We start from the raw sequence: 24393 nt of genomic DNA, 5'->3' as shown, positions 1-24393 counted from the left end.
ATCACTGCTATTATGTAATAATGTCACAGGACAGGGAAAGGTTAACCTTTCAAATATTTAATCTCTAATAGAAATAAAGAATCTTCTCCGTATTATTTACTGTCAGAGAGAACAAGTGGTCAGAATACAGTCGAATCTAGCTATTATAATTTTGCCATACATACCATTGGCATAGTTATAAAGGTTGAAAACAGACACCGTCCCATCAAGTTCAACTTTTCTTCACCAGTTATTCATTCTCTATTGCTTGATTGTGTATATCCTACAATGCCATTTGTTGCAAGCAGGGCATCAAGCCCAAAGTGGTTGTATTTTCTGCCTTTACTACCTTTTGTGGTAGGGCATTCCACATTATGACCTCTCTATCTGTAAAGAACTCTTTCCAATTTAACTCCCGGAATCACTTTTTCTCCACCCGTAATGCGTGCCCCCTGGTACTTTTGAAACATGTTTTGAAGGAATAAGTCATATACTGTCAGTAACCGTACCATAAAACACATGGTCTTCTCTGTATTGATGAGTATTATTCTAGCATCCTCCCTTCCACAATAACTCTGATAGCTTTTTCCCCTCTGCACTGTAATGAAGATAAAGCTGTAAGTCTGCAACAAAGTACCACAGTATTAACACTAACATTACCAGTGACATTATACACAGGAGTGCTGTAGATTGTATATATTGCATAGTGTACAGGTAAATCTAATGATCACCGGTGACATTATACACAGGAGCTCTGTGAATCATATATGGTGCTGTCAGAACTAGAACCCAAGAGCTATTGTGCACCCGGCAGCAGCTCTTCCCTCTGAGCTATTCAACTCACTGGACAGTTCTGTGCTAACCCAGATACTTATACCTGTGTTGTGTCTGAATGTCTCCACCCTGAGTTCCTGATTGGCTCCACCCCAATTGAACACCTTATTTAAACCTGGCATAGCACTCCCTTCCTTGTAAGATTATTGCGCTACTAGCTCTGTTACTATTTGTGACTGGCACAGCCAGAACCCTAACCTAAATACAATTGAGCATCTCTGGAGAGACCTGAAGATGGCTGTCCACCAACGTTCACCATTCAACCTGGAGAGGATCTGTAAGGAAGAATGGCAGAGGATCCCAAAATCCAGGTGTGAAAAACTGGTTGCATCATTCCCAAGAAGACTCATGGTTGTACTAGCTCAAAAGGGTGCTTCTACTCAATAGTGAGCAAAGGGTCTGAATACTTATGACCACGTGATATTTCAGTTTTTCTTTTTTTAGTAAATTTGCAAAAATTTCTACATTTGTTTTTTTCAGTCAAGATGGGGTGTAGAGTGTATGTACATTAATGAGAAATGCACTTTTTTGAATTTACCAAATGGCTGCAATGAAACAAAGAGTGAAAAATTTATAGGGGTCTGAATACTTTCCGTACCCACTGTAAATAGCCCATAGTGTACAAGTAAATCTTGTTGATCGTAACTTCAGTGAGCACCAGTGACCTTATACATAGGAGCTCTGTAGATAGTATAAAGTGTACAGGTAAATCTAGTGATCACAGGTAACGTTCTACACAGGAGCTCTGTAGATCATATATGGTGCATAGTGTACAGGTAAATTTAGTGATCACCGGTGACATACACAGGAGCTCTGTAGAACATATACAGTGTACAGGTAAATCTAGTGATCATCGGTGACATTATACACAGGAGCTCTGTAAATCGTATATAGTGCACAGTAGTGTGCAGGTAAATCCAGTGATCACCGGTGACATTATACACAGGAGCGCTGTAGATTATGTATAGTGTACAGGTAAATCTAATGATCATTGGTGACATTATACACAGGAGCGCTGTAGATTATGTATAGTGTACAGGTAAATCTAATGATCATCGGTGACATTATACACAGGAGCTCTGTAGATCGTACATAGTGCACAGTGTACAGGTAAATCTTGTCATCACCGGTGATGATATACACAGGAACTCTGTATATAGTGTCAGTGTACAGTTAAATCCAGTGATCACCAGTGACCTTATAAATATGAGCTCTGTAGATCGTATAAAGTGCACAGGTAAATCTAGTTATCACCAGTGACATTCTGCACAGGAGCTCTGTAGATCATATATAGTGCACAGTGTACCGGTAAATCTAGTGATCACATGTGACAATATACAGATGAGATCTGAAGATCGTATATGGTGCATAGTATACAGGTAAATCCATTGATCGCCAGTGGCCTCTCCATTTCAACTAATTTATTTATACTTTTCCTCTTAATCTGTTGTTGACCGTGATGACTTCCTCCAGCCAAGATTCCTATCTGTAGAAGGAAAGTCACAGATACAGTTAGGTCCATATATATTTGGACAGACACAACATTTTTCTAATTTTGGTTCTAGACATTACTACAATGAATTTTAAACAATACAATTCAGATGCAGTGGAAGTTCAGACTTTCAGCTTTCATTTGAGGGTATCCACATTAAAATTGGATGAAGGGTTTAGGAGTTTTCAACTCCTTAACATGTTGCCACCCTGTTTTTAAAGGGACCAAAAGTAATTGGACAGATTAAATAAAATGTTAATTTCTAGTACTTGGTTGAAATCCCTTTGTTGGCAATGACTGCCTGAAGTCTTGAACTCATGGACATCACCAGACGCTGTGTTTCCTCCTTTTTGATGCTCTGCCAGGCATTCACTGCGGTGGTTTTCAGTTGCTGTTTGTTTGTGGGCTTTTCTGTCTGAAGTTTAGTCTTCAACAAGTGAAATGCATGCTCAACTGGGTTGAGATCAGGTGACTGACTTGGCCATACAAGAATATTCCACTTCTTTGCTTTAATAAACCCCTGGGTTGCTTTGGCTTTGTTTTGGGTCATTGTCCATCTGTAGTATGAAACGACGACCAATCAGTTTGTCTTTCCCTTTAAAAACAGGGTGGCACATGTTAGAAATATTCTCCTCTGTTGCATATAGTATTAATGTATTAGTCACCTTTAGTGGCCTCCATTCATAGACAATACTATAGCGGGGCACAAAGGAAAATTTTTCTTTTTCTGCTCAAATACAGCAGTAATGCTCCCTCCCCAGTGGCACCCATACCTAGTAACATGCATTATACTGTTTACACACAGTAAATGTGCACCTTTAATACCTCCATACAGTTGTCCCAAATTGTGGCCACAGAAATTACGGTAATTATAATGCATGCGGCCACAAGGGGGCCATTATTAATGTCCCCTCAATATAGTTGGAATGTCCCAAATTGTAGCCAAAAAAAATAATAATCATGTATGAGGTCATTATTGTCACCTGTTGTGGCCCTATATATTAATAAAGTCCTCAATTCCTCATATATATATATATATATATATATATATATATATATATATATACGCCTTATCGTGTCTGTCTGTAACCGAAATCGCCGTTGACCGGTCGCGGCCGTCAGGCCCCTGCCAGGCCGCAACCAATCAGCAACAGGCGCAGCTGTTTGTAACTGTAAGCTGCGCCTGGCGGCCGTGACCAATCAGCGGCAGGCGCAGGCCTTAATCTGTAAAAAAGAGAGTTAAAATAAAAAAAAGTTATTCTCACCTTCCGACGGCCTGCTGTCTTCTTTCCACGCGCCCGGCCTCGCGTTCCCAGTAATGCTTTGCGGCTTAGACCGCTGATGAAGTCGCGAGAGCGAGAAAGAAGACCGACGTTATCAGCGGTCTAAGCCGCAAAGCATTACTGGGAACGCGAGGCCGGGCGCGTGGAAAGAAGACAGGAGGCCGTCGGAAGGTGAGAATAACTTTTTTTTTATTTTTTAATATTTTTGTACAGGGCCGCGTTGCTGATTGGTCACGGACAGAGGGCCGCGACGCTGATTGGTCGCGGCTACACGGAAAGGGGGGTGAGGGGACCATGCATACCAGGATTGGGAGTTGAGGGGACCATGCATACCAGCATTGGGGAGTGAGGGGACCATGCATACCACGAAAGGGGGGTGAGGGGACCATGCATACCAGGATTGGGGGGTGAGGGGAACATGCATACCAGGATTGGGGGGTGAGGGGAACATGCATACCAGGATTGGGGGGTGTTTTGTGTTTTTTAATTTAAGACAAATTAAATGAAGATAATAATACCAAATAATTTGTGTTTGCAATCATTTTCAGGAAGAAACTGAGTATTATCTGACAAAATTGCAGGGGTGTCAATACTTTTGGCCACAACTGTAGATGTTACAGTGCCCAAATCATCCAGCAAATCTACCCTTTGAAGACATGGGTATCCTAAAACAGGGTTCCCCAACTCCAGTCCTCAAGGCCCACCAACAGATCATGTTTTCAGGATTTCCTTAGTATTGCTTAGGTGATAATTGCTTCACTTGTGCAATACAAAGGAAATCCTGAAAACATGATCTGTTGGTGGGCCTTGAGGACTGGAGTTGAGGAAAACTGTCCTAAGAGATCCTTTAGTTATGAAGGCTGATGATACCGAAGGCTAAGTTCACGCTCGGCATTTTTGCAGCTTTTTTATGCAAATTTTCAGCTGCATTTTACAGTACCAGCAAAGTCTGAGATTTCAGAAATCTGATACAGCTTGTTTTTTTGTCATCACGATTTTGTGCTTTGCATGGTTTTTTACACAATGGAGCTTCTTTCAGCATTTTTTTACAGCGTTTTTCACCCATTGAAATGGATGGGTGGAGAAAATGCATCAAAAACACAGGTATCCTGTTTTGCTGTGTTTTTTGTGCCAAAACCTGATTCTATAGAATAGGACCTTTTTTTCAACACTAAACTTTATCAGCATGCACAAGAGACAAATCTAGCAACACCGCAGAGAAAAACCAAGGACAACATGCCTTTTTTTACCACTAATTCAAGGAGAAGAGCAGTAGCCTTTCTTACATATACCTCGGCACACTTGGTGAGGTTGGCAGCCAGATCAACTTGCCTTTCTAATGCTGCTCATATGGCGCTATGGTTCACATGCTAGCCTTAGGATGTCCAGTCTAAAACCAAATGTGCTCCACCCTGTGTGATGGAGAACATTTGTTTAGTCAGGTTCTGGATGACATTCTTGTCAACGCTGGTGATTTGAAAGAAGGGATTTCACATTTTGTCCATCCTGGAGAATAAAAAGTCCTTTTGGAGGAGAAGGTACTGCCAAGAAAAACCTGATCAAGATAAATGGGAAGACAAAAGAGGTCTTGTAAGAAAGAGTTAGCCCTGGAAGCAGAAGTTACAGATCTGGTTCAGAAACAAGTTCTCATTGAAGTACCAGTCGAGGAGGGAAAAAAAGGGATTCTATTCCACACCCCCCTTGATAGAGAACATAGATGTCACCTTCAGGACCATCATCAGTTTGAACAATCTGAACAAATTCCTGATGTATTGACCTTTCAAAATGGAGTAAAAAAAATTTGCTCTAAAACTTTGTTCCCGATAGACCTGAAAAATGAAAACCAACATGTTCTAATTCATGAAAAAGACCTGAAATTATGAAGGGTGGTCCTATCCATAAGCAAGCAGGTCAGGCATTTTCAGTTCTGAGCCTAGCCCTTTGACCTGTTCATGGCCCCAAGGGTTTTCATGAAAATTGTAGTGGAAATGACAGCACATCTTTGGGAGAAGGACACTAATAATTCCATACCTGGAGGATTTCCTGATTGTCTGCAACTTCCAGCTAGCAAGTGTCAGAGGAACTCTAAAGGTATTGGGTTGGCTCCTGAATCTAAACTAATCAAATTGCACCAACTTTCATTCTTTTTTTAGTCTTCTTTTGAGCTCAGTGAGTCAGACTTGTTTCCAGCCAGGAGAAAGAAAGCACAAAATTTTAGGCCTGCTATCATTGTCAGTAAGCAGCCCCACCATGGCACTCAGAAAAGCAATGTCTTAGTTGAGCACCCTGACTTCATGTATTCATGTAGTACTATGTGCCAGTCATGTGTTAATGAAAACAAGGCTAGGGGCTGCTAATGATTGTATTAGTAAAAAAAAAAAATCTACTGAATAACATGTTCATCTAGATACCCAAACACTATTGTTTTTGCTGTTATTTATAGAATACTTTTTTTTTTTTTTTTTACAGTCATGATCGAACAATGCAAGATATCGTTTACAAACTGGTGCCAGGACTCCAAGAAGGTAGGCAATATCTTTGCAGATGACATGGGGTTAAGTAAATGTTGAAAAGCCTATAATAATGCACTAGATATCTGCATTTCATTTGTTTTTTTGTGAGTCATTGTGTTGAAATGGTTTGTACAATAGTAGAAGTATAAAATTGTAGCATTCAGTTTACGAGTCTGCAAGGGATGGTTTCACTTCTCTCTGTTTGTTTCCATATTTGCAGATGTCCTCTACTTTCTGTAGTAGTATTCTATTACAATATAACGATGACATTTCAAAGCTTGGGGAAGAAGTGGCAGATTTAAAAGTTTAGTGTCTATAAAAGTAAAACTATGCTCTTTAAGGGTATGTTTCCACGGTCAGTAAAGACTGCAGATTGGACGCTGCATATAACCGCAGCGGCCAGATGTTACAGCATAGTGGAGGGGATTTTATGAAATCCCATGTCCACTATGCGTGCAGGAACGCCTCCAACTTCCCTGTGTAACCGGACATGCAGCTTGTCTTTCTAGACTGCAGCATGTCTATTTATCTTGCTGAGACTCTAAAGGCCCCGTCAAACACAGCGATCTCGCTAGCGAGATTGCTGTGTGTGACGGGGATCAGCGACTGGCCCCCCTGCCGGTTATCGCTGATCGTACTCGATCGGCCTGGGCCATTTTTCGATCACTGGTCCCCCGCTGGCCAGCATGCATCGCTGCGTGTGGCAGCGAGAGGCCAGCCTTCAGCGACGCTGGATGCTGGTTTCTAATGTAAACGTCGGGTATCCAGGAGCAGCGCGACTCCTGGATACCCGCTGTTTACCTTGGAAACCGGCGTACATGCTGGTTTCCAAGGTAAACATCGGGTATCCAGGAATCAGCCTAACGATGTCCCAGCGATCCCATCATGTCAGATCGTTGGTGGGATAGCTGGGACATTATGTGTAACGGGGCCTTTAGTCTCCGGAAGATAAATATCACCGTCCAATGTATAGGACGCGGTGATTCCGCATGGTTCAATAAACACATGCAGAATCACCACTCGTACAAAAGCCGGCAGCGCTTTTAACGGAGCGGACATTTGCTGCGTCCAAAGCGCTGCCAGTACTGACCGTGGAAACATACCCTAATAAAATATTGGGCAGCCCTAAGCTGATGATTTTAGTGTATATATAAGTTGTTGTAATAAATACTAAAAAGTAAGACTAATGCCCCCCGAAACTGCCCGACTTTCTAGCATGACAACCCCGACCTCCAGAATTCAGGATTCCACAGCCCTCTGCTGCCACTCTAGCAGTGAAAGGGTAAGATCTTGTGAGATCATGATCTTTGCATTAACCAACGCTGCCATAGGCTTCATTAAGCTGTTACGTAACATCATTACTGCGGTTACCATTTTGTAACAACTTGGTAAATTACGCCGCAGTGCTAGAAGAGTCCAGAGAGTGAGATCTCGCTCCTTCACTGTGAAAAGGTCCATGATAGTTGTGGGATGCCTTTTTGCATGTAAAAATTTCACAACCTGGAAGTTTGGCCTGACATTTCTTGGACCATTTTGGGGGCATTAGATGCTTTTATAAAATATTGTAAGAAGTGCACATATTTAGTAAAATGATCAGTCTGGGGTTGCCCACTCCAAATAAAAAGGGAACCCCCAGATTGTTGATAGGTACTCTTTAAAAGGAATCAGTCATCAGGTTTTTCCCATATAACCTACGGCCACCACCTTTCCGCACCATGTGACTGCATTCTAAAATGTTGTATATATGACTCCAATTCACCCTGTAAGTAAACAAAAAAACACCTTTTATTATACTCACCTACAGGGCAGTCCAGTCCGATGGATGTCTCATCTTGCAATGTCATCCTTGTTCTTTGCTTCGTGTGGATGACGTATCCTATGTCATCCACACAGTGTTCCCCCTCGCGCTCCTGCACAGGTGCACTTCTCTCTGCCCTGCAGAGGGCATAGCAAATTACCGAATTGTGCTGGCGCTCTTTCGCTTTTCTCCGCGCATGTGTGAAACAGTACTTAGCTTTGCCCTCGGCAGGGCAGAGAGAAGTGCACCTGTGCAGGAGTGTGGATGATGTAGGACGCGTTAGCCACACAAAGCAGAGAAAGAGGACGGCATCTCATGAAGAGAAAAGGCACCGGCCCAAGACCAGCGACACCCATCGGACCAGACTGTTCTGTAGGTGAGTGTAATAAAAGATCTTTTTTTTTTTTTTTTTCCTCTACAGTGCAAATTGGAGTTACCGTTGTGGCCAAAAGTATTGACACCCCTGCAATTCTGTCAGGTAATACTCAGTTTCTTCCTGAAAATTATTGCAATCACAAATTCTTTGGTATTATTATCTTCATTTAATTTGTCTTAAATGAAAAAACACAAAAGAGAATGAAGCCAAAAGCAAAACATTGATCATTTCACACAAAACTCCAAAAATGGGCCAGACAAAAGTATTGGCACCCTCAGCCTAATACTTGGTTGCACAACCTTTAGCCAAAATAACTGCGACCATCCGCTTCTGGTAACCATCAATGAGTTTCTTACAATGCTCTGCTGGAATTTTAGACCATTCTTCTTTGGCAGACTGCTCCAGGTCCCTGATATCTGAAGGGTGCCTTCTCCAAACTGCCATTTTTAGATCTCTCCACAGGTGTTCTACGGGATTCAGGTCTGGACTCATTGCTGGTCACCTTAGAAGTCTCCAGTGCTTTCTCTCAAACCATTTTCTAGTGCTTTTTGAAGTGTGCTTTGGGTCATTGTCCTGCTGGAAGACCCATGACCTCTGAGGGAGACCCAGCTTTCTCACACTGGGCCCTACATTATGCTGCAAAATTTGTTGGTAATCTTCAGACTTCATAATGCCATGCACACGGTCAAGCAGTCCAGTGCCAGAGGCAGCAAAGCAACCCCAAAACATCAGGGAACCTCCGCCATGTTTGACTGTAGGGACCGTGTTTTTTTCTTTGAATGCCTTTTTTTTCTCCTGTAAACTCTATGTTGATGCCTTTGCCCAAAAAGCTCTACTTTTGTCTCATCTGACCAGAGAACATTCTTCCAAAACGTTTTAGGCTTTTTCAGGTAAGTTTTGGCAAACTCCAGCCTGGCTTTTTTATGTCTCAGGGTAAGAAGTGGGGTCTTCCTGGGTCTCCTACCATACAGTCCCTTTTCATTCAGACGCCGACGGATAGTACGGGTTGACACTGTTGTACCCTCAGACTGCAGGGCAGCTTGAACTTGTTTGGATGTTAGTCGAGGTTCTTTATCCAACATCCGCACAATCTTGTGTTGAAATCTCTTGTCAATTTTTCTTTCCGTCCACATCTAGGGAGGTTAGCCACAGTGCCATGGGCTTTAAACTTCTTGATGACACTGCGCACAATAGACACAGGAACATTCAGGTCTTTGGAGATGGACTTGTAGTCTTGAGATTGCTCATGCTTCCTCACAATTTGGTTTCTCAAGTCCTCAGACAGTTCTTTGGTCTTCTTTCTTTTCTCCATGCTCAATGTGGTACACACAAGGCCACAGGACAGAGGTTGAGTCAACTTTAATCCATGTCAACTGGCTGCAAGTGTGATTTAGTTATTGCCAACACCTGTTAGGTGCCACAGGTAAGTTACAGGTGCTGTTAATTACACAAATTAGAGAGGCATCACATGATTTTTCGAACAGTGCCAATACTTTTGTCCACCCTCTTTTTTATGTTTGGTGTGGAATTATATCCAATTTGGCTTTAGGACAATTCTTTTTGTGTTTTTTCATTTAAGACAAATTAAATGAAGATAATAATACCAAAGAATTTGTGTTTGCAATCATTTTCAGGAAGAAACTGAGTATTATCTGACAGAATTGCAGAGGTGTCAATACTTTGGCCACAACTGTATACAGCATTTTAAAATGCAGTCGCATGGGATTGAAAGGTGGTAGCCATAGGTTATATGGGAAATACCTGGTGACAGGTTCCCTGTAATCATTTGGTGCCCAGCAGTTATTGCAAAGATAAACACAATCTTTGGGTATGTTAACACGTGGCGTTTTTGCTGCGTTTTTTAAATGCTTTTTTTTTATTGTAAATCTTAAGCTGCGTTTTACAGTACCTGCAAAGTCTGAGAAATCAAAAGTCTCATGCAAACAGCTTTATTTTGTGCTTTGCTTGGTTTTTGCAGAATAGAGAATGTCACTACTTTCAGCCTTTTTTCAGTGTTTTTCACCGAAAGTAATGGATGAATTAGAATATTTTTTTTTTCTCACTACACTTTGTCAGCATACACAAAATACACATGTATCATGACAAAAACGCACAAGAAGCGGGCGTGGCTGGTGAAAACTTGCTTTCTGCTGCTCCTAACCACTATCCACCTAGCAATCAGTTCAAATAACTCAGCATTGGCAAATCAGGGGCTAAAAAGACAAGGACCCGGTCCTCCACCCGTTCTGCATCCCCCCAGGGTGATATTGAGCCTTTCCTCAGCAGGGCACAGAGACCAGACCAGGCTCCGTCTCCACCATCCCTCCTGGAATAGAGGCACACAGGAGGTCCTCTCATGCAGGGTGCAGTTTTGGCATCGGAGCCCGGGGACAAGTCTTCAGACCACCAGGTAACTGGAAGGAGAGAGAAGGGTTCCCGGCGAGATCCTGTAAGCGGAAGGGAGGTCCTGGAAGTCACCGCTGAGCATAGCCCAGATGGACATGGTACCATTACAATGGGTATCACACACAGCAGGCAGGAGATGCTGATGAGTCAGAGCTACTGACTGACTCTGACACGCTTGATGAGGACGCTCCATCACACAATGAGGAGCACATGGAGCAAACTGGGATGTGGGGTAAGCAGAGGATTGATTCCCTTAATCATATAACTCTGGGCCAGCAATATCAGCAGCACACAGTCGTTGCGGACCCCCACTTCTATGCTGGGTGAAACATCTAGCTATGCCCAAAACACCCTACACCAGGAGTCTCCTCATCCTCCCATCCCCACAGCTTCCCCTTATATATCCACTGAGCGATTAATCTTGCTCACTTCAGGAGAAAGGGGAGTGCAGCAGTGGATGCAGATCCTAGATGAAATTGGACTTGCTTCCCCATCAAGATGGTCCATGGGCTCGGAAAGATCTGAGGTGGTCCTGAATACTTTAAACAATATGGACGCTATTCCTTTAAATGCTGTGGACATTTTACCAGTTCAGCAACACTCTCAGCCCTCTGTGAATATGGCTACAGTGGGTGGGACATCAGCCTTGTGCAAGCCTGAAAGGCCAATACCCCTCAAATACAAATATGGTGATGATGACAGACCTGCACCCATAGCATATCTCAAGGCTCTTCTCCAGACAATCTCAACTAAAGTGACATTGCAGCCCTGACCTCTCAGGTGGTGGAGGAGTTTAAACAGCAGTTTTAACATCTACAAAAAAGGAGTAAATCCAATCACCAGCAAAATGTCATATTTTGAAAATTAGGCCATGATATTAAAAAAAACCTTTATCCTTTATTGTAATTTCATCAAAACATCTTGCTTACGCCGTTTCAGACCACACAGGGTCCTTAGTCATAGCAAGGACCTCTCCAAAAAATTGGAGGATGAAAGAGTAAAATTCCCGGGAAATCCTTTTTCACATCAAGAACTAGAAGCCTCTGTTCGAGATCTCCCTAGCAATAAAAGTCCAGGGCCTGATGGTTTCACAACTGAATTCTATATTGTATTTTTTTTTAACAATTGTCTCCCGTTAATATTACAATCGTTTAATTCCATATCAGAGTCTACTTTCTTTCCTACCCATTCCACAACAGCACTTGTTGTAGTCTTCCCCAAACCAGGGAAAGACCCCAACTCATGTAGTAGCTATATACCTATGTCTTTATTAAATGTAGATTTCAAATTATATACCAAGCTTTTGGCCAATAGACTTAAATCCCACCTCCCTCACTTAATACACCCAGGCCAGGTGGGTTCTGTTTCTGGAGCAGAGGCACGAGATAACACTTTGATCCTATCGCTTGATGCCGAAAAGGCTTTTGATAGGATATCATGGTCTTCTTCTCTCAAATCCTGAGCCACATTGGTTTGGGTCTTGTATTTATGTAAAAAATCTTAGCCATCTACCACTCCCCCTCAGCCCAGCTAAAAATTGAGAAAGTGAGCGCCATCAAACCTTTACAAGAGCACAATGGTATAAATGTTTCCATCTCTCTCATAAATCTAATATAGCCACTAAAGCTCAGGAAACTAGTTATAAAAGTATCTAGATGGTATCGTGTTCCTACGGTCTTGCATAAATGGTTACCAGGAGTATCCAACTTGTGCTGGCGATGTGAGACCCATGTGGGTTCGATGTCGCATATATGGTGGGCGTGCCCGGTCTTGGCTGCCTTCTGGGAGGGTGTTCTTGAAGCGATTAAAGAAATGATGGGAGTGTCACTCCCTAAAAGCCCGGAAACAATCCTACAATTTGTTTCCCATGCCTAAGAATGCCTTTAAGAAATCGTTATTGAAGCACATTCTTCAGGCCACTAAGGTGGTAATTCCATAACACTGGAAGTCCGTAGACCTGCCTTCACTAGAGGAATGGTTTGGGGAGGTGGCTAGAGTTCACCGGATGGAATCCTTGATAGCCCATACACAAGAGGCAGCTAACAAAGTGGCTGCAAAATGGTTTCATTGGGAATCTTTCTTACCCTCAACGATGTACCAAAATATGCTAAGATAATTGCTACCTTATCCTTTTACGATATTTAATATGCCTGTATCATAGTTCATACTCCATCTGCCTTAGTGATTTGTCCTCATGGTTCCTATAAACATTTCTTCTCTTTTCTCCTTCTTGTTATTTAGTTTAACAGGTTGTCAGTTGTCTTTTGCAAACTACTGTTGATACTTTATGGAGTTGTTTGTTTTCATGTTACTACACCATTCTCTTTTTCAGTAGTTACTATTCCATATGGTGTGTTCGTTTGAACCAGTTGATATGTTTGTTTTTGTTGTGTATTATTAAACAATAAAAATTTTGAATAAGAAAAAAACGCAGGAAAAAAAAGCAAAGTTTTCAGCTTCTTTACTGCCAAGAAGGCAGGTTTTGCTGCAGAAAATAATGCAACAAAAACGCTACGTGTGAACATAGAGCTATAGCCTTACACATCTAGCTTCTATCAATAACCAGCTAAAATAACCCAACCTGAATGCAGACTTCTTCATGGGCCATCAATATCCATCATGATTATCTGCAAAATTGAGACATTTTGAAAGTCAAAATTAATTTCAGGCAATTTTCTACTAAAGATTATGAACAACTTTTAAAATCCTTACTATAATTTAATTATTTATGTAAATTCTAGTTTTGCATTCACCATCTTATACTGACATATTTATTTCAACACTTAAAGGGAACTGTCAGCAGGTTTTTGCGATTCAAACTGTGAGCAGCCTAATGTAGGGACGCAGACTCTTTCCAGCGATGTATCACCGACTCTATGATTCTATGACTCTGCTGCTTGTTGTCTTGTGCTACGTAGCTCTTTTCGTCACCGTTTTTTCTCTCCGTGAATTTCAACTGTAATTATTTTATTTTGGACCTATCTTTTCCTTGTAGCTGAAATCCGTAAACAGAGAGAGTTCTATCACAAACTTGGAATGGAAGTGCCTGGTGACATCAAAGCGGAACCTTGCGCAGCTAAGCAGCATGTAGAAACTGTACGAAATGGTAGGATTCTCTTTTATTAATGGTATTATCAATGTTTTCCATCTCATGTAATAATGCTGTTCTTCAGGATGGCAAATAGGGGCCTATTCTTAGGGTGGGCATTCATGCAGATCAGTATGGAACAATCCACAGATTGAAAGAGCCAAGATGCTCCAATAATTGTTTACACCTTACTTTTATTAGTGGCTGTACCTGGTATCACAACTTGGAGCAACTCTATTTTATTTGGGTGGCGTGGAAATTAAAAAATTTTCTACAAACCCCAAAAGTTATTTCACTCATTCCAGGATCCTGGAACTTTTTTCTTTTTCTCTAACACTTATAGGACAATTTTTTAAATCTGACTAGTGTCACTTTATGTGCAGTAATGCCTGGAACGCTTCAACATATTCCAGTGATTCTGACATTTTTTTTTCGTGACATATTGTACTTTGTTATTGGTAAAGTTAGGTCGTTGTGTTTATTTGTGAAAATGTCGGCATTTTGATGAAAATGTTTCAAAATTTTCAATATTGTTATCTTTCAATTCTTATATCCTTAACCCCTTACGTCTTTTTACTGACCTGCGATATGAGAGACTAGACTCCCTCCACAGGTGAGAATCCAGCAGCTGCCGGCTGTACTTTATTAGCGGACAACTTGCCGCATCAGCCACGATCAGTGTTGGTGTCGACTATAGTCGTTTAACACCTTAAATATTGTTGTCAATAATGGCTAAGGCATCCAGATGATTAACAGAGTTTAGGGGCTCTCTCTTTAACCCCATTGGGTACCCTAAGATCTTGATTATGTGGGCCTGATGTTTGCCATGGCAATTCATGGCCAAATAACGGCCTTAAGGGCCTGTCACACTAAGCGATATCGCTAGCAATATCGCTATAACTTGTGACGTTATAGCGATATTGCTAGCGACATCGCTGTGTGTGATACTTACCTACAACCCGCTCCCCCACTGGTTATCGCTGATCGCGCGAGAACGTCCAGGACTGTTTCTCGTCGTCAGCTTCCTGCGGCGCTTCCTGTGGAGAGACGAACGTGGGCGGGAGGACGCAGGATCGTGTGTGACAGGTAAGTGTGACAGGTAAGTAGCGATCCCCGACCCCAGCGATATCGCTGGTGAGATCTGCCTGTGTGGCAGCTCACTAGCGACCACTTAGCGATGTACCAGCGATCCTGACTGCGTCATATCGCTGGTCGGGATCGCTGGTACATCGCTAAGTGTGACAGTACCTTTAGTCTTCCAGCTACAGCGGCCTTCTCAGAAGTTAACATTTAAATGGTAAAAATAAACTCCTTCATTCCTGTTTTGCAACAATTCCTGAAAAGCACCTGAATGGTTAATAAACTACGGTACCTGAATGTAGTTTTGGATGTATTGAGAGGCTCTGTTTTTAAAATGATATCACTTTTAGGGGTTTCCAATATATAAGAACCCCAAAGTTGCCTCAAAACTTAATAGGTCCCTGAAAAAGAAAGTTCTGTAAATTTCTTTGAAAAAATGAAAAAATACTCCTACATTTTTAAACCTTTTAAATTATCACAAAATAAAACAACATTTTACAAATGGTGCTGATGTAAATCAGAGATGAGGAAAATGTTATTTTTTAATGTTTTTGCCTTGCCTTCTGAGCTTTGCACTGTGCTTTAAAAATATTACAATGTAGGGTATTGGCACACTCAGGAAAAAATGGACCTCAGTTTGTTGTAAAAAAAAAAAAAATTCCTATTAGCCCTTGGAAAAATTAAAGACTTGGGGCTAAAACAACATTTTAGTGGTAAAATGTACCGTAATTTTTCGGACCATAAGATGCACCTAGGTTTTAAAGGAGGAAATTAGGAAAAAAAAAAACTGAAGCAAAAAATGTGGTTAGTTCAGTACTCCATATCCCCTATCCTTGTAATTATGGTCCCCTCATCCCCATCCTGATACACATGGCCCCTCATCCCTATCCTGGTATGCATATATAGTCTGAATATTTAATTCTCTTATGTATCGGCACTCGTGACCACCGGCAGCAGCAGTGCCGCAGGAAGGCTCCGGTTGACACTGTGTGCTACTGATGAGCAATGAATGCTCTCTGCAATGAACAGTCCCAGTGAATATTCTGGCTGCTGTGCTCTGCTTGTGAGCGCAGCGCATGACGTCCCTGCCATGCGCTGCTTACAAGCATTAATCAGCTGCTGGCAACAGTGCAGGACACTGCGAGGGAGGCGGAGGAAGTTAAGTGTAATGTTTTTCTTTAACTCTTTTCTGATGGGGCCAATCACACCAGGACCAGGATGAGGCCTGTCCTACCAGAATAAGGATGGGACCAGTCATACCAGGACTGGGATGGGGCCTATCATAACAGAATAAGAATGGGACCAATCGTACAAGGAATGGGATGGGGCCAATCATAGCAGAATAAGGATGGGGTCAATCATTACCAGAATGCCAAAAAGAAATGAATATTCATTGCCCTCCACACCCATGGGGGTGGAATGCAGTGAATATTCATTTCTTTTTAGCAACGGGAACAGGAGTTAGCCGGAGCTGCCAACTCCTGCCACTGTGACCCGCTGCTCCACCAAAACCGCTCCCCCACCTCCCCACCAAAGCCAGAGCCGGTACATCGGGACTATAAGACGCAGTCCACATTTTGGGAGGAAAAATGTGTGTCTTATAGTCTGAACAATATGGTAATTTATTCTTTCTTCACCGCTCAGTGGTATAAAACTCTGTGAGGCACATGTGGTGTCAATATGATCACTGCACCCCTAGATGAATTCATTGGGGAGTGTAGTTTGTAAAATGAATTCACATATAGGGGGTTTCTGTTGTTATGGCACCTCAGAGGCTCTACCAATGTGATATGGCACCCTGAAACCATTCCAGCATAATCTGAACTCCAATATGGTGCCTCTTCCCTTCTGAGCCTTGCACTGTGCCTCAAAAGTAGTATTCCTCTACATATGGTGTATCGGCGTACTCAAGAGAAATTGCACAACAAATTCTATTGTGCAATTTCTCCTGTTACCATAAAGAAAATGCAATATTTTGTGCCAAAAATATATTTGGGGGAAAGCTTTGATTTTTTTTATTTTTACGGCTCAGCATTATAAACGTGCTTACAACACATCTAGATCAGTTCCATTTTCACTGTTTAGGCACATCAGAGGCTCTCAAAACGAGATATGGCGTCCACCAATTATTGCATTCAAAAATTCAAATGGCGTGCCTTCCCTTCCAAGCTCTGCTGTAATCTCATGCTCAGGAGAAATTACACAACAAACTTTGTGGTCCATTTTTTCTTGTAACCCTTGTCAAAATAAAAAAAAAAAATTGGATCTGAAGTAAATTTTTTGTGAAAAAAGTTAAATGTGAATTTTTTTCCACATTCTTATGAAGCACCTAAAGGGTTAATAACCTTCTTGAATATGGTTTTGAGCACCTTGAGGGCTACAGTTTTTAGAATGGTGTCACTTTTGGGTATCCTTTATCATATAGACCCCTCAGGGAAAAAATGGTGGTGTAAAAATGAGAAATCGTTGGTCAACTTTTAACCCTTATAACCTCCTAACAAAAAAATTTTGGTTTCAAAATTGTGCTGATGTAAAGTAGACCTGTGGGAAATGTTACTTATTAACTATTTTGTGTGACACATCTCTGTGATTTTAGGGCATGAAAATTCAAAATTGGAAAATTGCAAAATTTTCACCAAATTTCCATTTTTTTTCACAAATAAATGGAAATCGTATCAAAGAAATTTTACCACTATCATGAAGTACAATATGTCACAAAAAAAAATCTCAGAATCACTGGGATCGATTGAAGCGTTACAGAGTTATTAACTCATAAAAGCACAGTGGTCAGAATTGTAAAAATTGGCCAGGTCATTAACGTGCAAACTGCCCTCCATGTTAAAGGGGTTAATGCTGAGTGGAATGAAAAAATAAAAATTTTAATTTTTCCTCTATAAAATGTTGCTCTAGCCCCCATGCTTCACTTTTATAAGGATTAGAACGGGAAAATGGACCCCAAAATTTGTTACCCAGTTAATTCTGAGCTTTTTGATACTGCACATGTGGTCAGAAACCTCTGTTTGGGCATAAGGCAGGCAAGGCTGTGCAGTCGGTAAGCCAAACCTCTGACTATTCAATTTCCCTGACTCCCTACTCTGACTCAGACTCCACAGCACTGGCTCACTACTGAGCATGTGCATAAAGTGTAGAAAAGATGCCGAGACCCTTTAGATCAGTGTTTCTCAACTCCAGTCCTCAAGACTCACCAACAGGTCATGTTTTCAGGATTTCCATAGTATTGCACAGGTGATGCTGTTAATCCTTGAGCAGGTGATGAAATTATCACCTGTGCAATACTAAGGCTATGTGCCCACGATGCGATTTTTAAGCGTTTTTGCCGCGATTTTTGGCGCAAAACGCTGCGAAAACATTTAAAAAACTCGTACAGAACGCACCCCATGCATTCCTATGGCATTCCGCACATGCTGTACTAATGCTGCGCTTTTTTCCGCAGTGGAATCACATCGCGGAAAAAAACGCAGCATGCTCATTCTTTTTGCAGAATCGCAAAGAATTGCCGCGATTCCGCACCCATAGGAATGCATGAGAACCGCTTACTTCCCGCATGTGGCTATGCCCACCATGCGCAAAGTTAAGCGTGTCATGTGCGGTTGGTACCCACGGTGTGGAGGAGAGGAGACTGTCCTTCAGGCCCTGGGTACCATACCCCTGTAAAAAAAAAAGAATAAAAAATAAAAAATCGGGGTATATTTACCCTCCGGTGTCACGCGCAGCCTTCCCGGGCCTCAGCGTTCCCAGTAATGTCTTGCGGCAAGGACCTGTGATGACGTAGTCTCGCGTTACTCTAGCGGCCTCGTGAGATCACTATAGCAGCGCGAGACCAACGTCATCACAGGTCTCGCAAGGCATCGCTGGGAACGGGAGCGTCGCTGAGACTGCGCGGGACGTCGGAAGGTAAATATACCCCGAATTTTTTATTTTTTTTAATCATTTTTAACATTCTATCTTTTACTACTGATGCCGCATAGGCAGCCTCAATAGTAAAAAGCTGGTCATGCTTGTCAAACACTATGTTTAACGAGTGTGACCAACCTGTCAATCACTTTTCAAGCGATGCTTCAAATCGCTTGGAAAGTGCTTGAATTTCGCACGTGAAAATTGCGGTAAAATCGCGCAGGGAAAAAACGCGCGTTTTCTGGGAAGGAGTCCGGTTTTGAGTGTCCGGTGTAAAACGCTACGTGGGCAGATAGCCTAAGGAAATTCTGAAAACTTGACCTGTTGGTGGGTCTTGAGGCCTGGAGTTGAGAAACACTGCTTTAGATCATGACCAGAACAGACATTTATAGGACATTTCATAAGTTTCCCAAATCCTTATGAAAACTTTTACAGCACATCCTGCATTGTACTACTGTACCCAAATTATTATATTATACAAAGAAAAAAAAGCACCAAAAGAACCAAAGATAAAATATATTGGAAGAAGGCATGGCGCCGAAACGCGCGTAGAGGCGGGTGTCACCACAGAGTATCAGGTAACATTTCTGGTCTTTTATACACTTTTTGAATTATTTTTCGCTCTTCACTTTACGTCCTTGTCTTGGTATACAGCCTTCTTGGACCTTTTGCTGTATGTATTTATCTATATGGACCACATTGTTGGTTTTATGTATATTGCACTAGCATTTGCACTTTAGAGCGGTATATATTGCTTCTATTACTAGCCTGCATGTTTACTTGACTCTTATTGTGGTTCCACCCCTTGGTTTTCCACTGTCACTTCTCTTATTACATTTGTTCACATGTTTTTTAGTATTTTCTTTTTCAATAAAGTATTATATATTTTATTATCTTGGTTCTTTTGGTGCTTTTTTCTTTGTATGATTTCTAATTATTCTTGCACTGAACCTTTACTTTTTTGCATTGTTGCACCCATCTATTGATTGTTTTTGTTGTGGGTGCTGGCCTGATTACAGGTTACCAATTTAATATATATTTATAGGAGTCGGCCCATTTTATACAGACTCCAACTCTGACTAAACCAAAATGGACTCTGACTCCACAGCCCTGACAGTAGGGCTCCGAATTTACATGACGTTATTTGGAACACAAATCTTCTTGAATTAGTTATATTGCATGCACCCTGTTTCATTTGCAGGACCTTTAAGGGGATTAAACAGCAGAACCCCCCCCCCCCCCACAAGTGACCCCATTTTGGAGACTACACCCCTTAATTATTTTGATTGACCACACTTGTGTGCTAAAAAAACCTAAAATAATGTAACCACTAGAACAGAGACCAGACAGAGTCCAGAGTGACTCCATCTGCCTTATAATAGTGAGTAGTTCCATCAGGGTTTTGTCTGAATTGTGATTTTTGGGATTTACACAGAAACCCTGACGTAAGAGCTCAGCAGACAGCGCAGGATAAATGTGAGCTGAACCTTATTCTAATTTTTGGGAGGTAGAATGAACAAATTGACCGCAGTGCAAGAATAGTTCTTATTTGTATTTTTGTGCAGTCCACTGTGCAGTATTAGTGATTAGACTGCTTTATTCTTTGGGTTGCTGCAATTACAGCAATACCAGATTTATATCGTGCCTGTGTTAATGGATTGCTACAATCGTACACTAAAAATGCTATTTCGTAAAAAATAGTTTTGCTGTCGTCCGATTCTGAAAGCTGCAACAGAGCTGTATAAGGACTTATTTTTTGCGCAACAAATTGCAGATTTTTTTGGTATTATTTTGGGATACTTAACTTTCTTATCGGTTCTTATTAAGATTTTTCAGACGCAGAATGAACAAAAACAGCAATTTAGTTATCAAATAGTTATGTATATATATTTTTCTTTTGTCCTGTTCACAGTCGTACTAAACACAACGATTACAAATTGTGTACGTTTTGTTTTTTGTCTTAAGACAAAGGCTGCGTTTTAGTGTTGAAACAGTGCCTAAGACCTGTCAGTGTCTCACTGACAGAGCCTGTTTGACTTTGCTTATAGGAGGATCTAACAGGCCCCTGTACCATGGCAACAATCAGCACCGGCATGGTGTCAAAGGAAGTCTTTTAACTATATTTTAACCACTTGGATGTCTCTGTTGTGATTGACGGCAGTATTTTACGGGGATAATCTACCCCTATCGCTTCCAAAACCCGTCGTGGACGATTCTGTATGGTGCTATCCATCATGTACAGCTGGATTTTGTGTCCATTGGGGTTGTCATACACATAATCGTCAATGTTGTGAAATAGAGGTAAAAGAGGTGCTGATGATTAAGGCCCCTTAATGACCACAGTGAACAGGCGTATTGGCAGTTGTTACGGGGTTGAAGGTTCTTGATTCAGCCGAGAAAGAAGCTGATGTTTTAGAATACATTATTGTTCACTTGCTTTGCACTCTGTGGCGCATTTAGTGTAGTCAGTTGCCTTACGATTTTATTTCCAAGTTTCTTTGTGTAGGTACAACTCTCATAGTGATCATATAATTTCTCTCGCCACCAGACAGACCACTGCATAGACAGATGGGGTGATTAGAACACCCCAAAGCAAGAATTACAGAAGTAGAACCCTTAAAGTTTTTTTCCCTTTCTTTAATTATAACAAAAGTAAATTGGAAAATTTTGCCTCTTAATAAATTTTGCACATCTTTCAGCTGCCATGCACCTTGGCATATAAAATTTGCCAATGAAGCACTGGAGTATATTTCTCTTATTTAGTGGCATATTTTTTTTAAACCACTGAAATAATAATTAAAAAAAAAAAAAAAAAAAAAAAATATATATATATATATATATATATATATATATATATATATATATATATATATATATATATATATATACGGCATATATAATTTGTTATTACCATATTTGTTCACCCCTAGTGAATGGTGAAAAGACAAATCGCAAAATGCAGTGGAATAATGAAATTTCTTTTTCACCAGTTCATCAAACTTGGAGTTTTTTCCTCCCCTTATTTTGTGGAAAATGATTGGTGTCATTCAAAACTACAACTTGTCCCACGAAAAAAAAACAAGGCCTTATATCATTTGGTTTTGTCGATGGAAAAATAAAAAGTTATAGCTCTCAGAAAGAAAAAACAAAAGTACAAAAAAACCTCAATTGTAGTCTTCAAGGGATTAATCCGCTATAACATGTATAGAAGAGTTTTTTTTTTTTCCTGCATCACAATTTTACAATAATGTTCAGTTTAGTTACCCTTCTGTGTTACTCTCTCTTATATTCTAGGTGAGGCAAAACCTGAAGAAAACACAACTAAAGATGCAACAGAAGAAAAACAAGAAGAAGACCATGACTACCATAGAAGTGATGAACAGGTATACACCGCATTATGTTTCATGTTCTTAGCGATTTCACTTCAAATCTGTTTGTCCGAACACATTCGGGATGCCTGGTCCCTTGGGGATAAAGGTGAAAACGCAGTGGTTGCAGTTTGTACATGATTTTCACAATTTGTTAAACTCTGTGCACACATTGGTTTTTGGTGGAGACAAATTTGCTGCAAATCTGAGTGTTGGCAAGAAAAAAGCTGCTTAAAATATGCATTTTTTTCATGTGTGTTTACTTGCATTTTTCTTATTCTTTTGCAATGGTGAAAAATGCTGCAAAAAGCGCTGAAAGAATTGGCATGCTGCAGATTTGAGAAAACTCCCTGAAGGTTCAAATCTGCAAGGAACAAATAAGCAGATTTCAGAAATCTCATTCACATTTTTACCCTACTCATCTGCGAGTAAAACAGACGAGTGCAATCCGATTAAAATCGGACTGCACTCAACCAATGTTATATAATTTATACAATGTGATTTTCTGGATTTTAGATTTTATTTTTGATATTCTATCTGTCAACGTTAAAATTAACCTACCCATAAAATTATAGACTGTTCATGTCTTTGTCAGTGGACAAACTCACAAAATCAGCAAGAGATGAAATACTTATTTCCTTCACTGTGTGTATGTATGCAGCTCTGGAAAAAATTAAGAGACCACTGCAAAATTTTCAGTTTGTCTGATTTTTCTCTTTATAGGTATATTTTTGAGTAAAATGTAAATTGCTGTTTTATTCTATAAACTACTGACAACATGTCTTCGATTTTCCAAGCACTAAATTTTGTAATTATTTTCAGAAAATGAAAAATGGTCAAAAGAACAAAAAAATGTAGTGGTTCCAGACCTCAAATAATGCTAAGAAAGCAAGTTCATAATCATTTATAAACAACAATATATTAACAATATTTTAACTCAGGAAGAGTTCAGAAATCAACTCTTTCATGTGTCTTGGCATGCTTTCCACCATTCTTTCACACTGCTTTTGGGTGACCTTATGCCATTCCTGGTACAAAAATTTAAACCGTTCTTCTTTGATGGCTTGTGACTATCCATCTTCCTCTTCATTACATTCCAGAGGTTTTCAATGTGGATCAGGTCTGGAGATTAGGCTGGCCATGACAGGGATTTGATGTGGTGGTCCTTCATCCACACATTGACCTAGCTGTGTGGCATGGCGCATTGTCCTGCTGGAATGACCAGTCTTCAGAGTTGGCGAACATTGCCTGAGCAGAAGAAATCAAATATTTTTCCAGGATAACCTTGTATGCGGCTTTATTCATAAGTCCTTCGCAAAGATTAAGCTGTCCAATTCCAGCCTTGCTGAAGCGTCCCCAGATCATCACCGATCCGCCAACAAATTTCACAGTGGGTGTACCTTGTAAGGCCGGTTTCACATTAGCGCTTTTTAAGCGCACGCACGGCCGGGGTAGCTCCGCCCCCGAGCCGGCTCTCTGCCCGGCGTGCCCGCCCCTTGCTTGTAGCGCCGCCTACTAGCGGACAGCGGCGCCTGCGATCGGCGCACCCTATCTTTAGCATAGGGTGCGCAGATCGTGCGCAGGCCGTGCGCTAGTTGCGCTTTGACCTGCGCTGCGCACTTTTGACGGTGCGCCGTGCGCGCCAAAATCCGAAAAGTTTGATTTTGGCGCGCACGGCGCACCGTCAAAAGTGCGCAGCGCAGGTCAAAGCGCAACTAGCGCACGGCCTGCGCACGATCTGCGCACCCTATGCTAAAGATAGGGTGCGCCGATCGCAGGCGCCGCTGTCCGCTAGTAGGCGGCGCTACAAGCAAGGGGCGGGCACGCCGGGCAGAGAGCCGGCTCGGGGGCGGAGCTACCCCCGGCCGTGCGTGCGCTTAAAAAGCGCTAATGTGAAACCGGCCTAACTCTCCAGGTGTCCATCTAACCATTAGACCACCAGGTGTTGGGTAAAGATGAAAATTAGACTCACAGAGAAGATTACCTTACTCCAGTTCTCTATGGTCCAATCCTTATGGTCTTTGGCAAGCTTCAGCCCTGCCTCTAGGAACCTGTAACGAACTGTTCTTGCCGTGCACTTCACCCCAGCTGCCATTTGCCATTCCTCTTGTAGGTCACTTGATGTCACTCTGCGGTTGCAGATGCGCCATCTGTAGGAAAAAACCCTCCGATTATAAAAAGACCTTGTGCCAGCAATGCACGGCAAAAATCGTCCGGGAGGAACAACCATCCTGGATAGAGGAAGTAAGAGGGATGATGCG

At 41.5% G+C, this 24393-nt stretch overlaps 1 protein-coding gene across 1 annotated transcript in view; it reads left to right on the top strand.

Annotated features, from left to right (window-relative positions):
• Positions 1 to 24393, top strand: part of LOC141055617 (polycomb group RING finger protein 3) — a 152675-nt gene that overhangs the window by 105277 nt on the left and 23005 nt on the right. The window contains exons 4-6 of the mRNA XM_073552261.1: positions 6058 to 6113; positions 13677 to 13787; positions 22059 to 22147. Coding sequence (XP_073408362.1) covers positions 6058 to 6113; positions 13677 to 13787; positions 22059 to 22147 — 256 coding nt within the window. The remainder of the gene's footprint in view (positions 1 to 6057; positions 6114 to 13676; positions 13788 to 22058; positions 22148 to 24393) is intronic.

Source organism: Dendrobates tinctorius, unplaced genomic scaffold, assembly GCF_039654945.1.
Source record: "Dendrobates tinctorius isolate UK_male_01 unplaced genomic scaffold, ASM3965494v1 ptg000189l, whole genome shotgun sequence".
NCBI classification, from domain to species: Eukaryota; Metazoa; Chordata; class Amphibia; order Anura; family Dendrobatidae; genus Dendrobates; species Dendrobates tinctorius.
The sequence above is the reverse complement of the archived record's forward strand: the minus strand, read 5'-3'. Positions and strand labels throughout refer to the sequence as shown.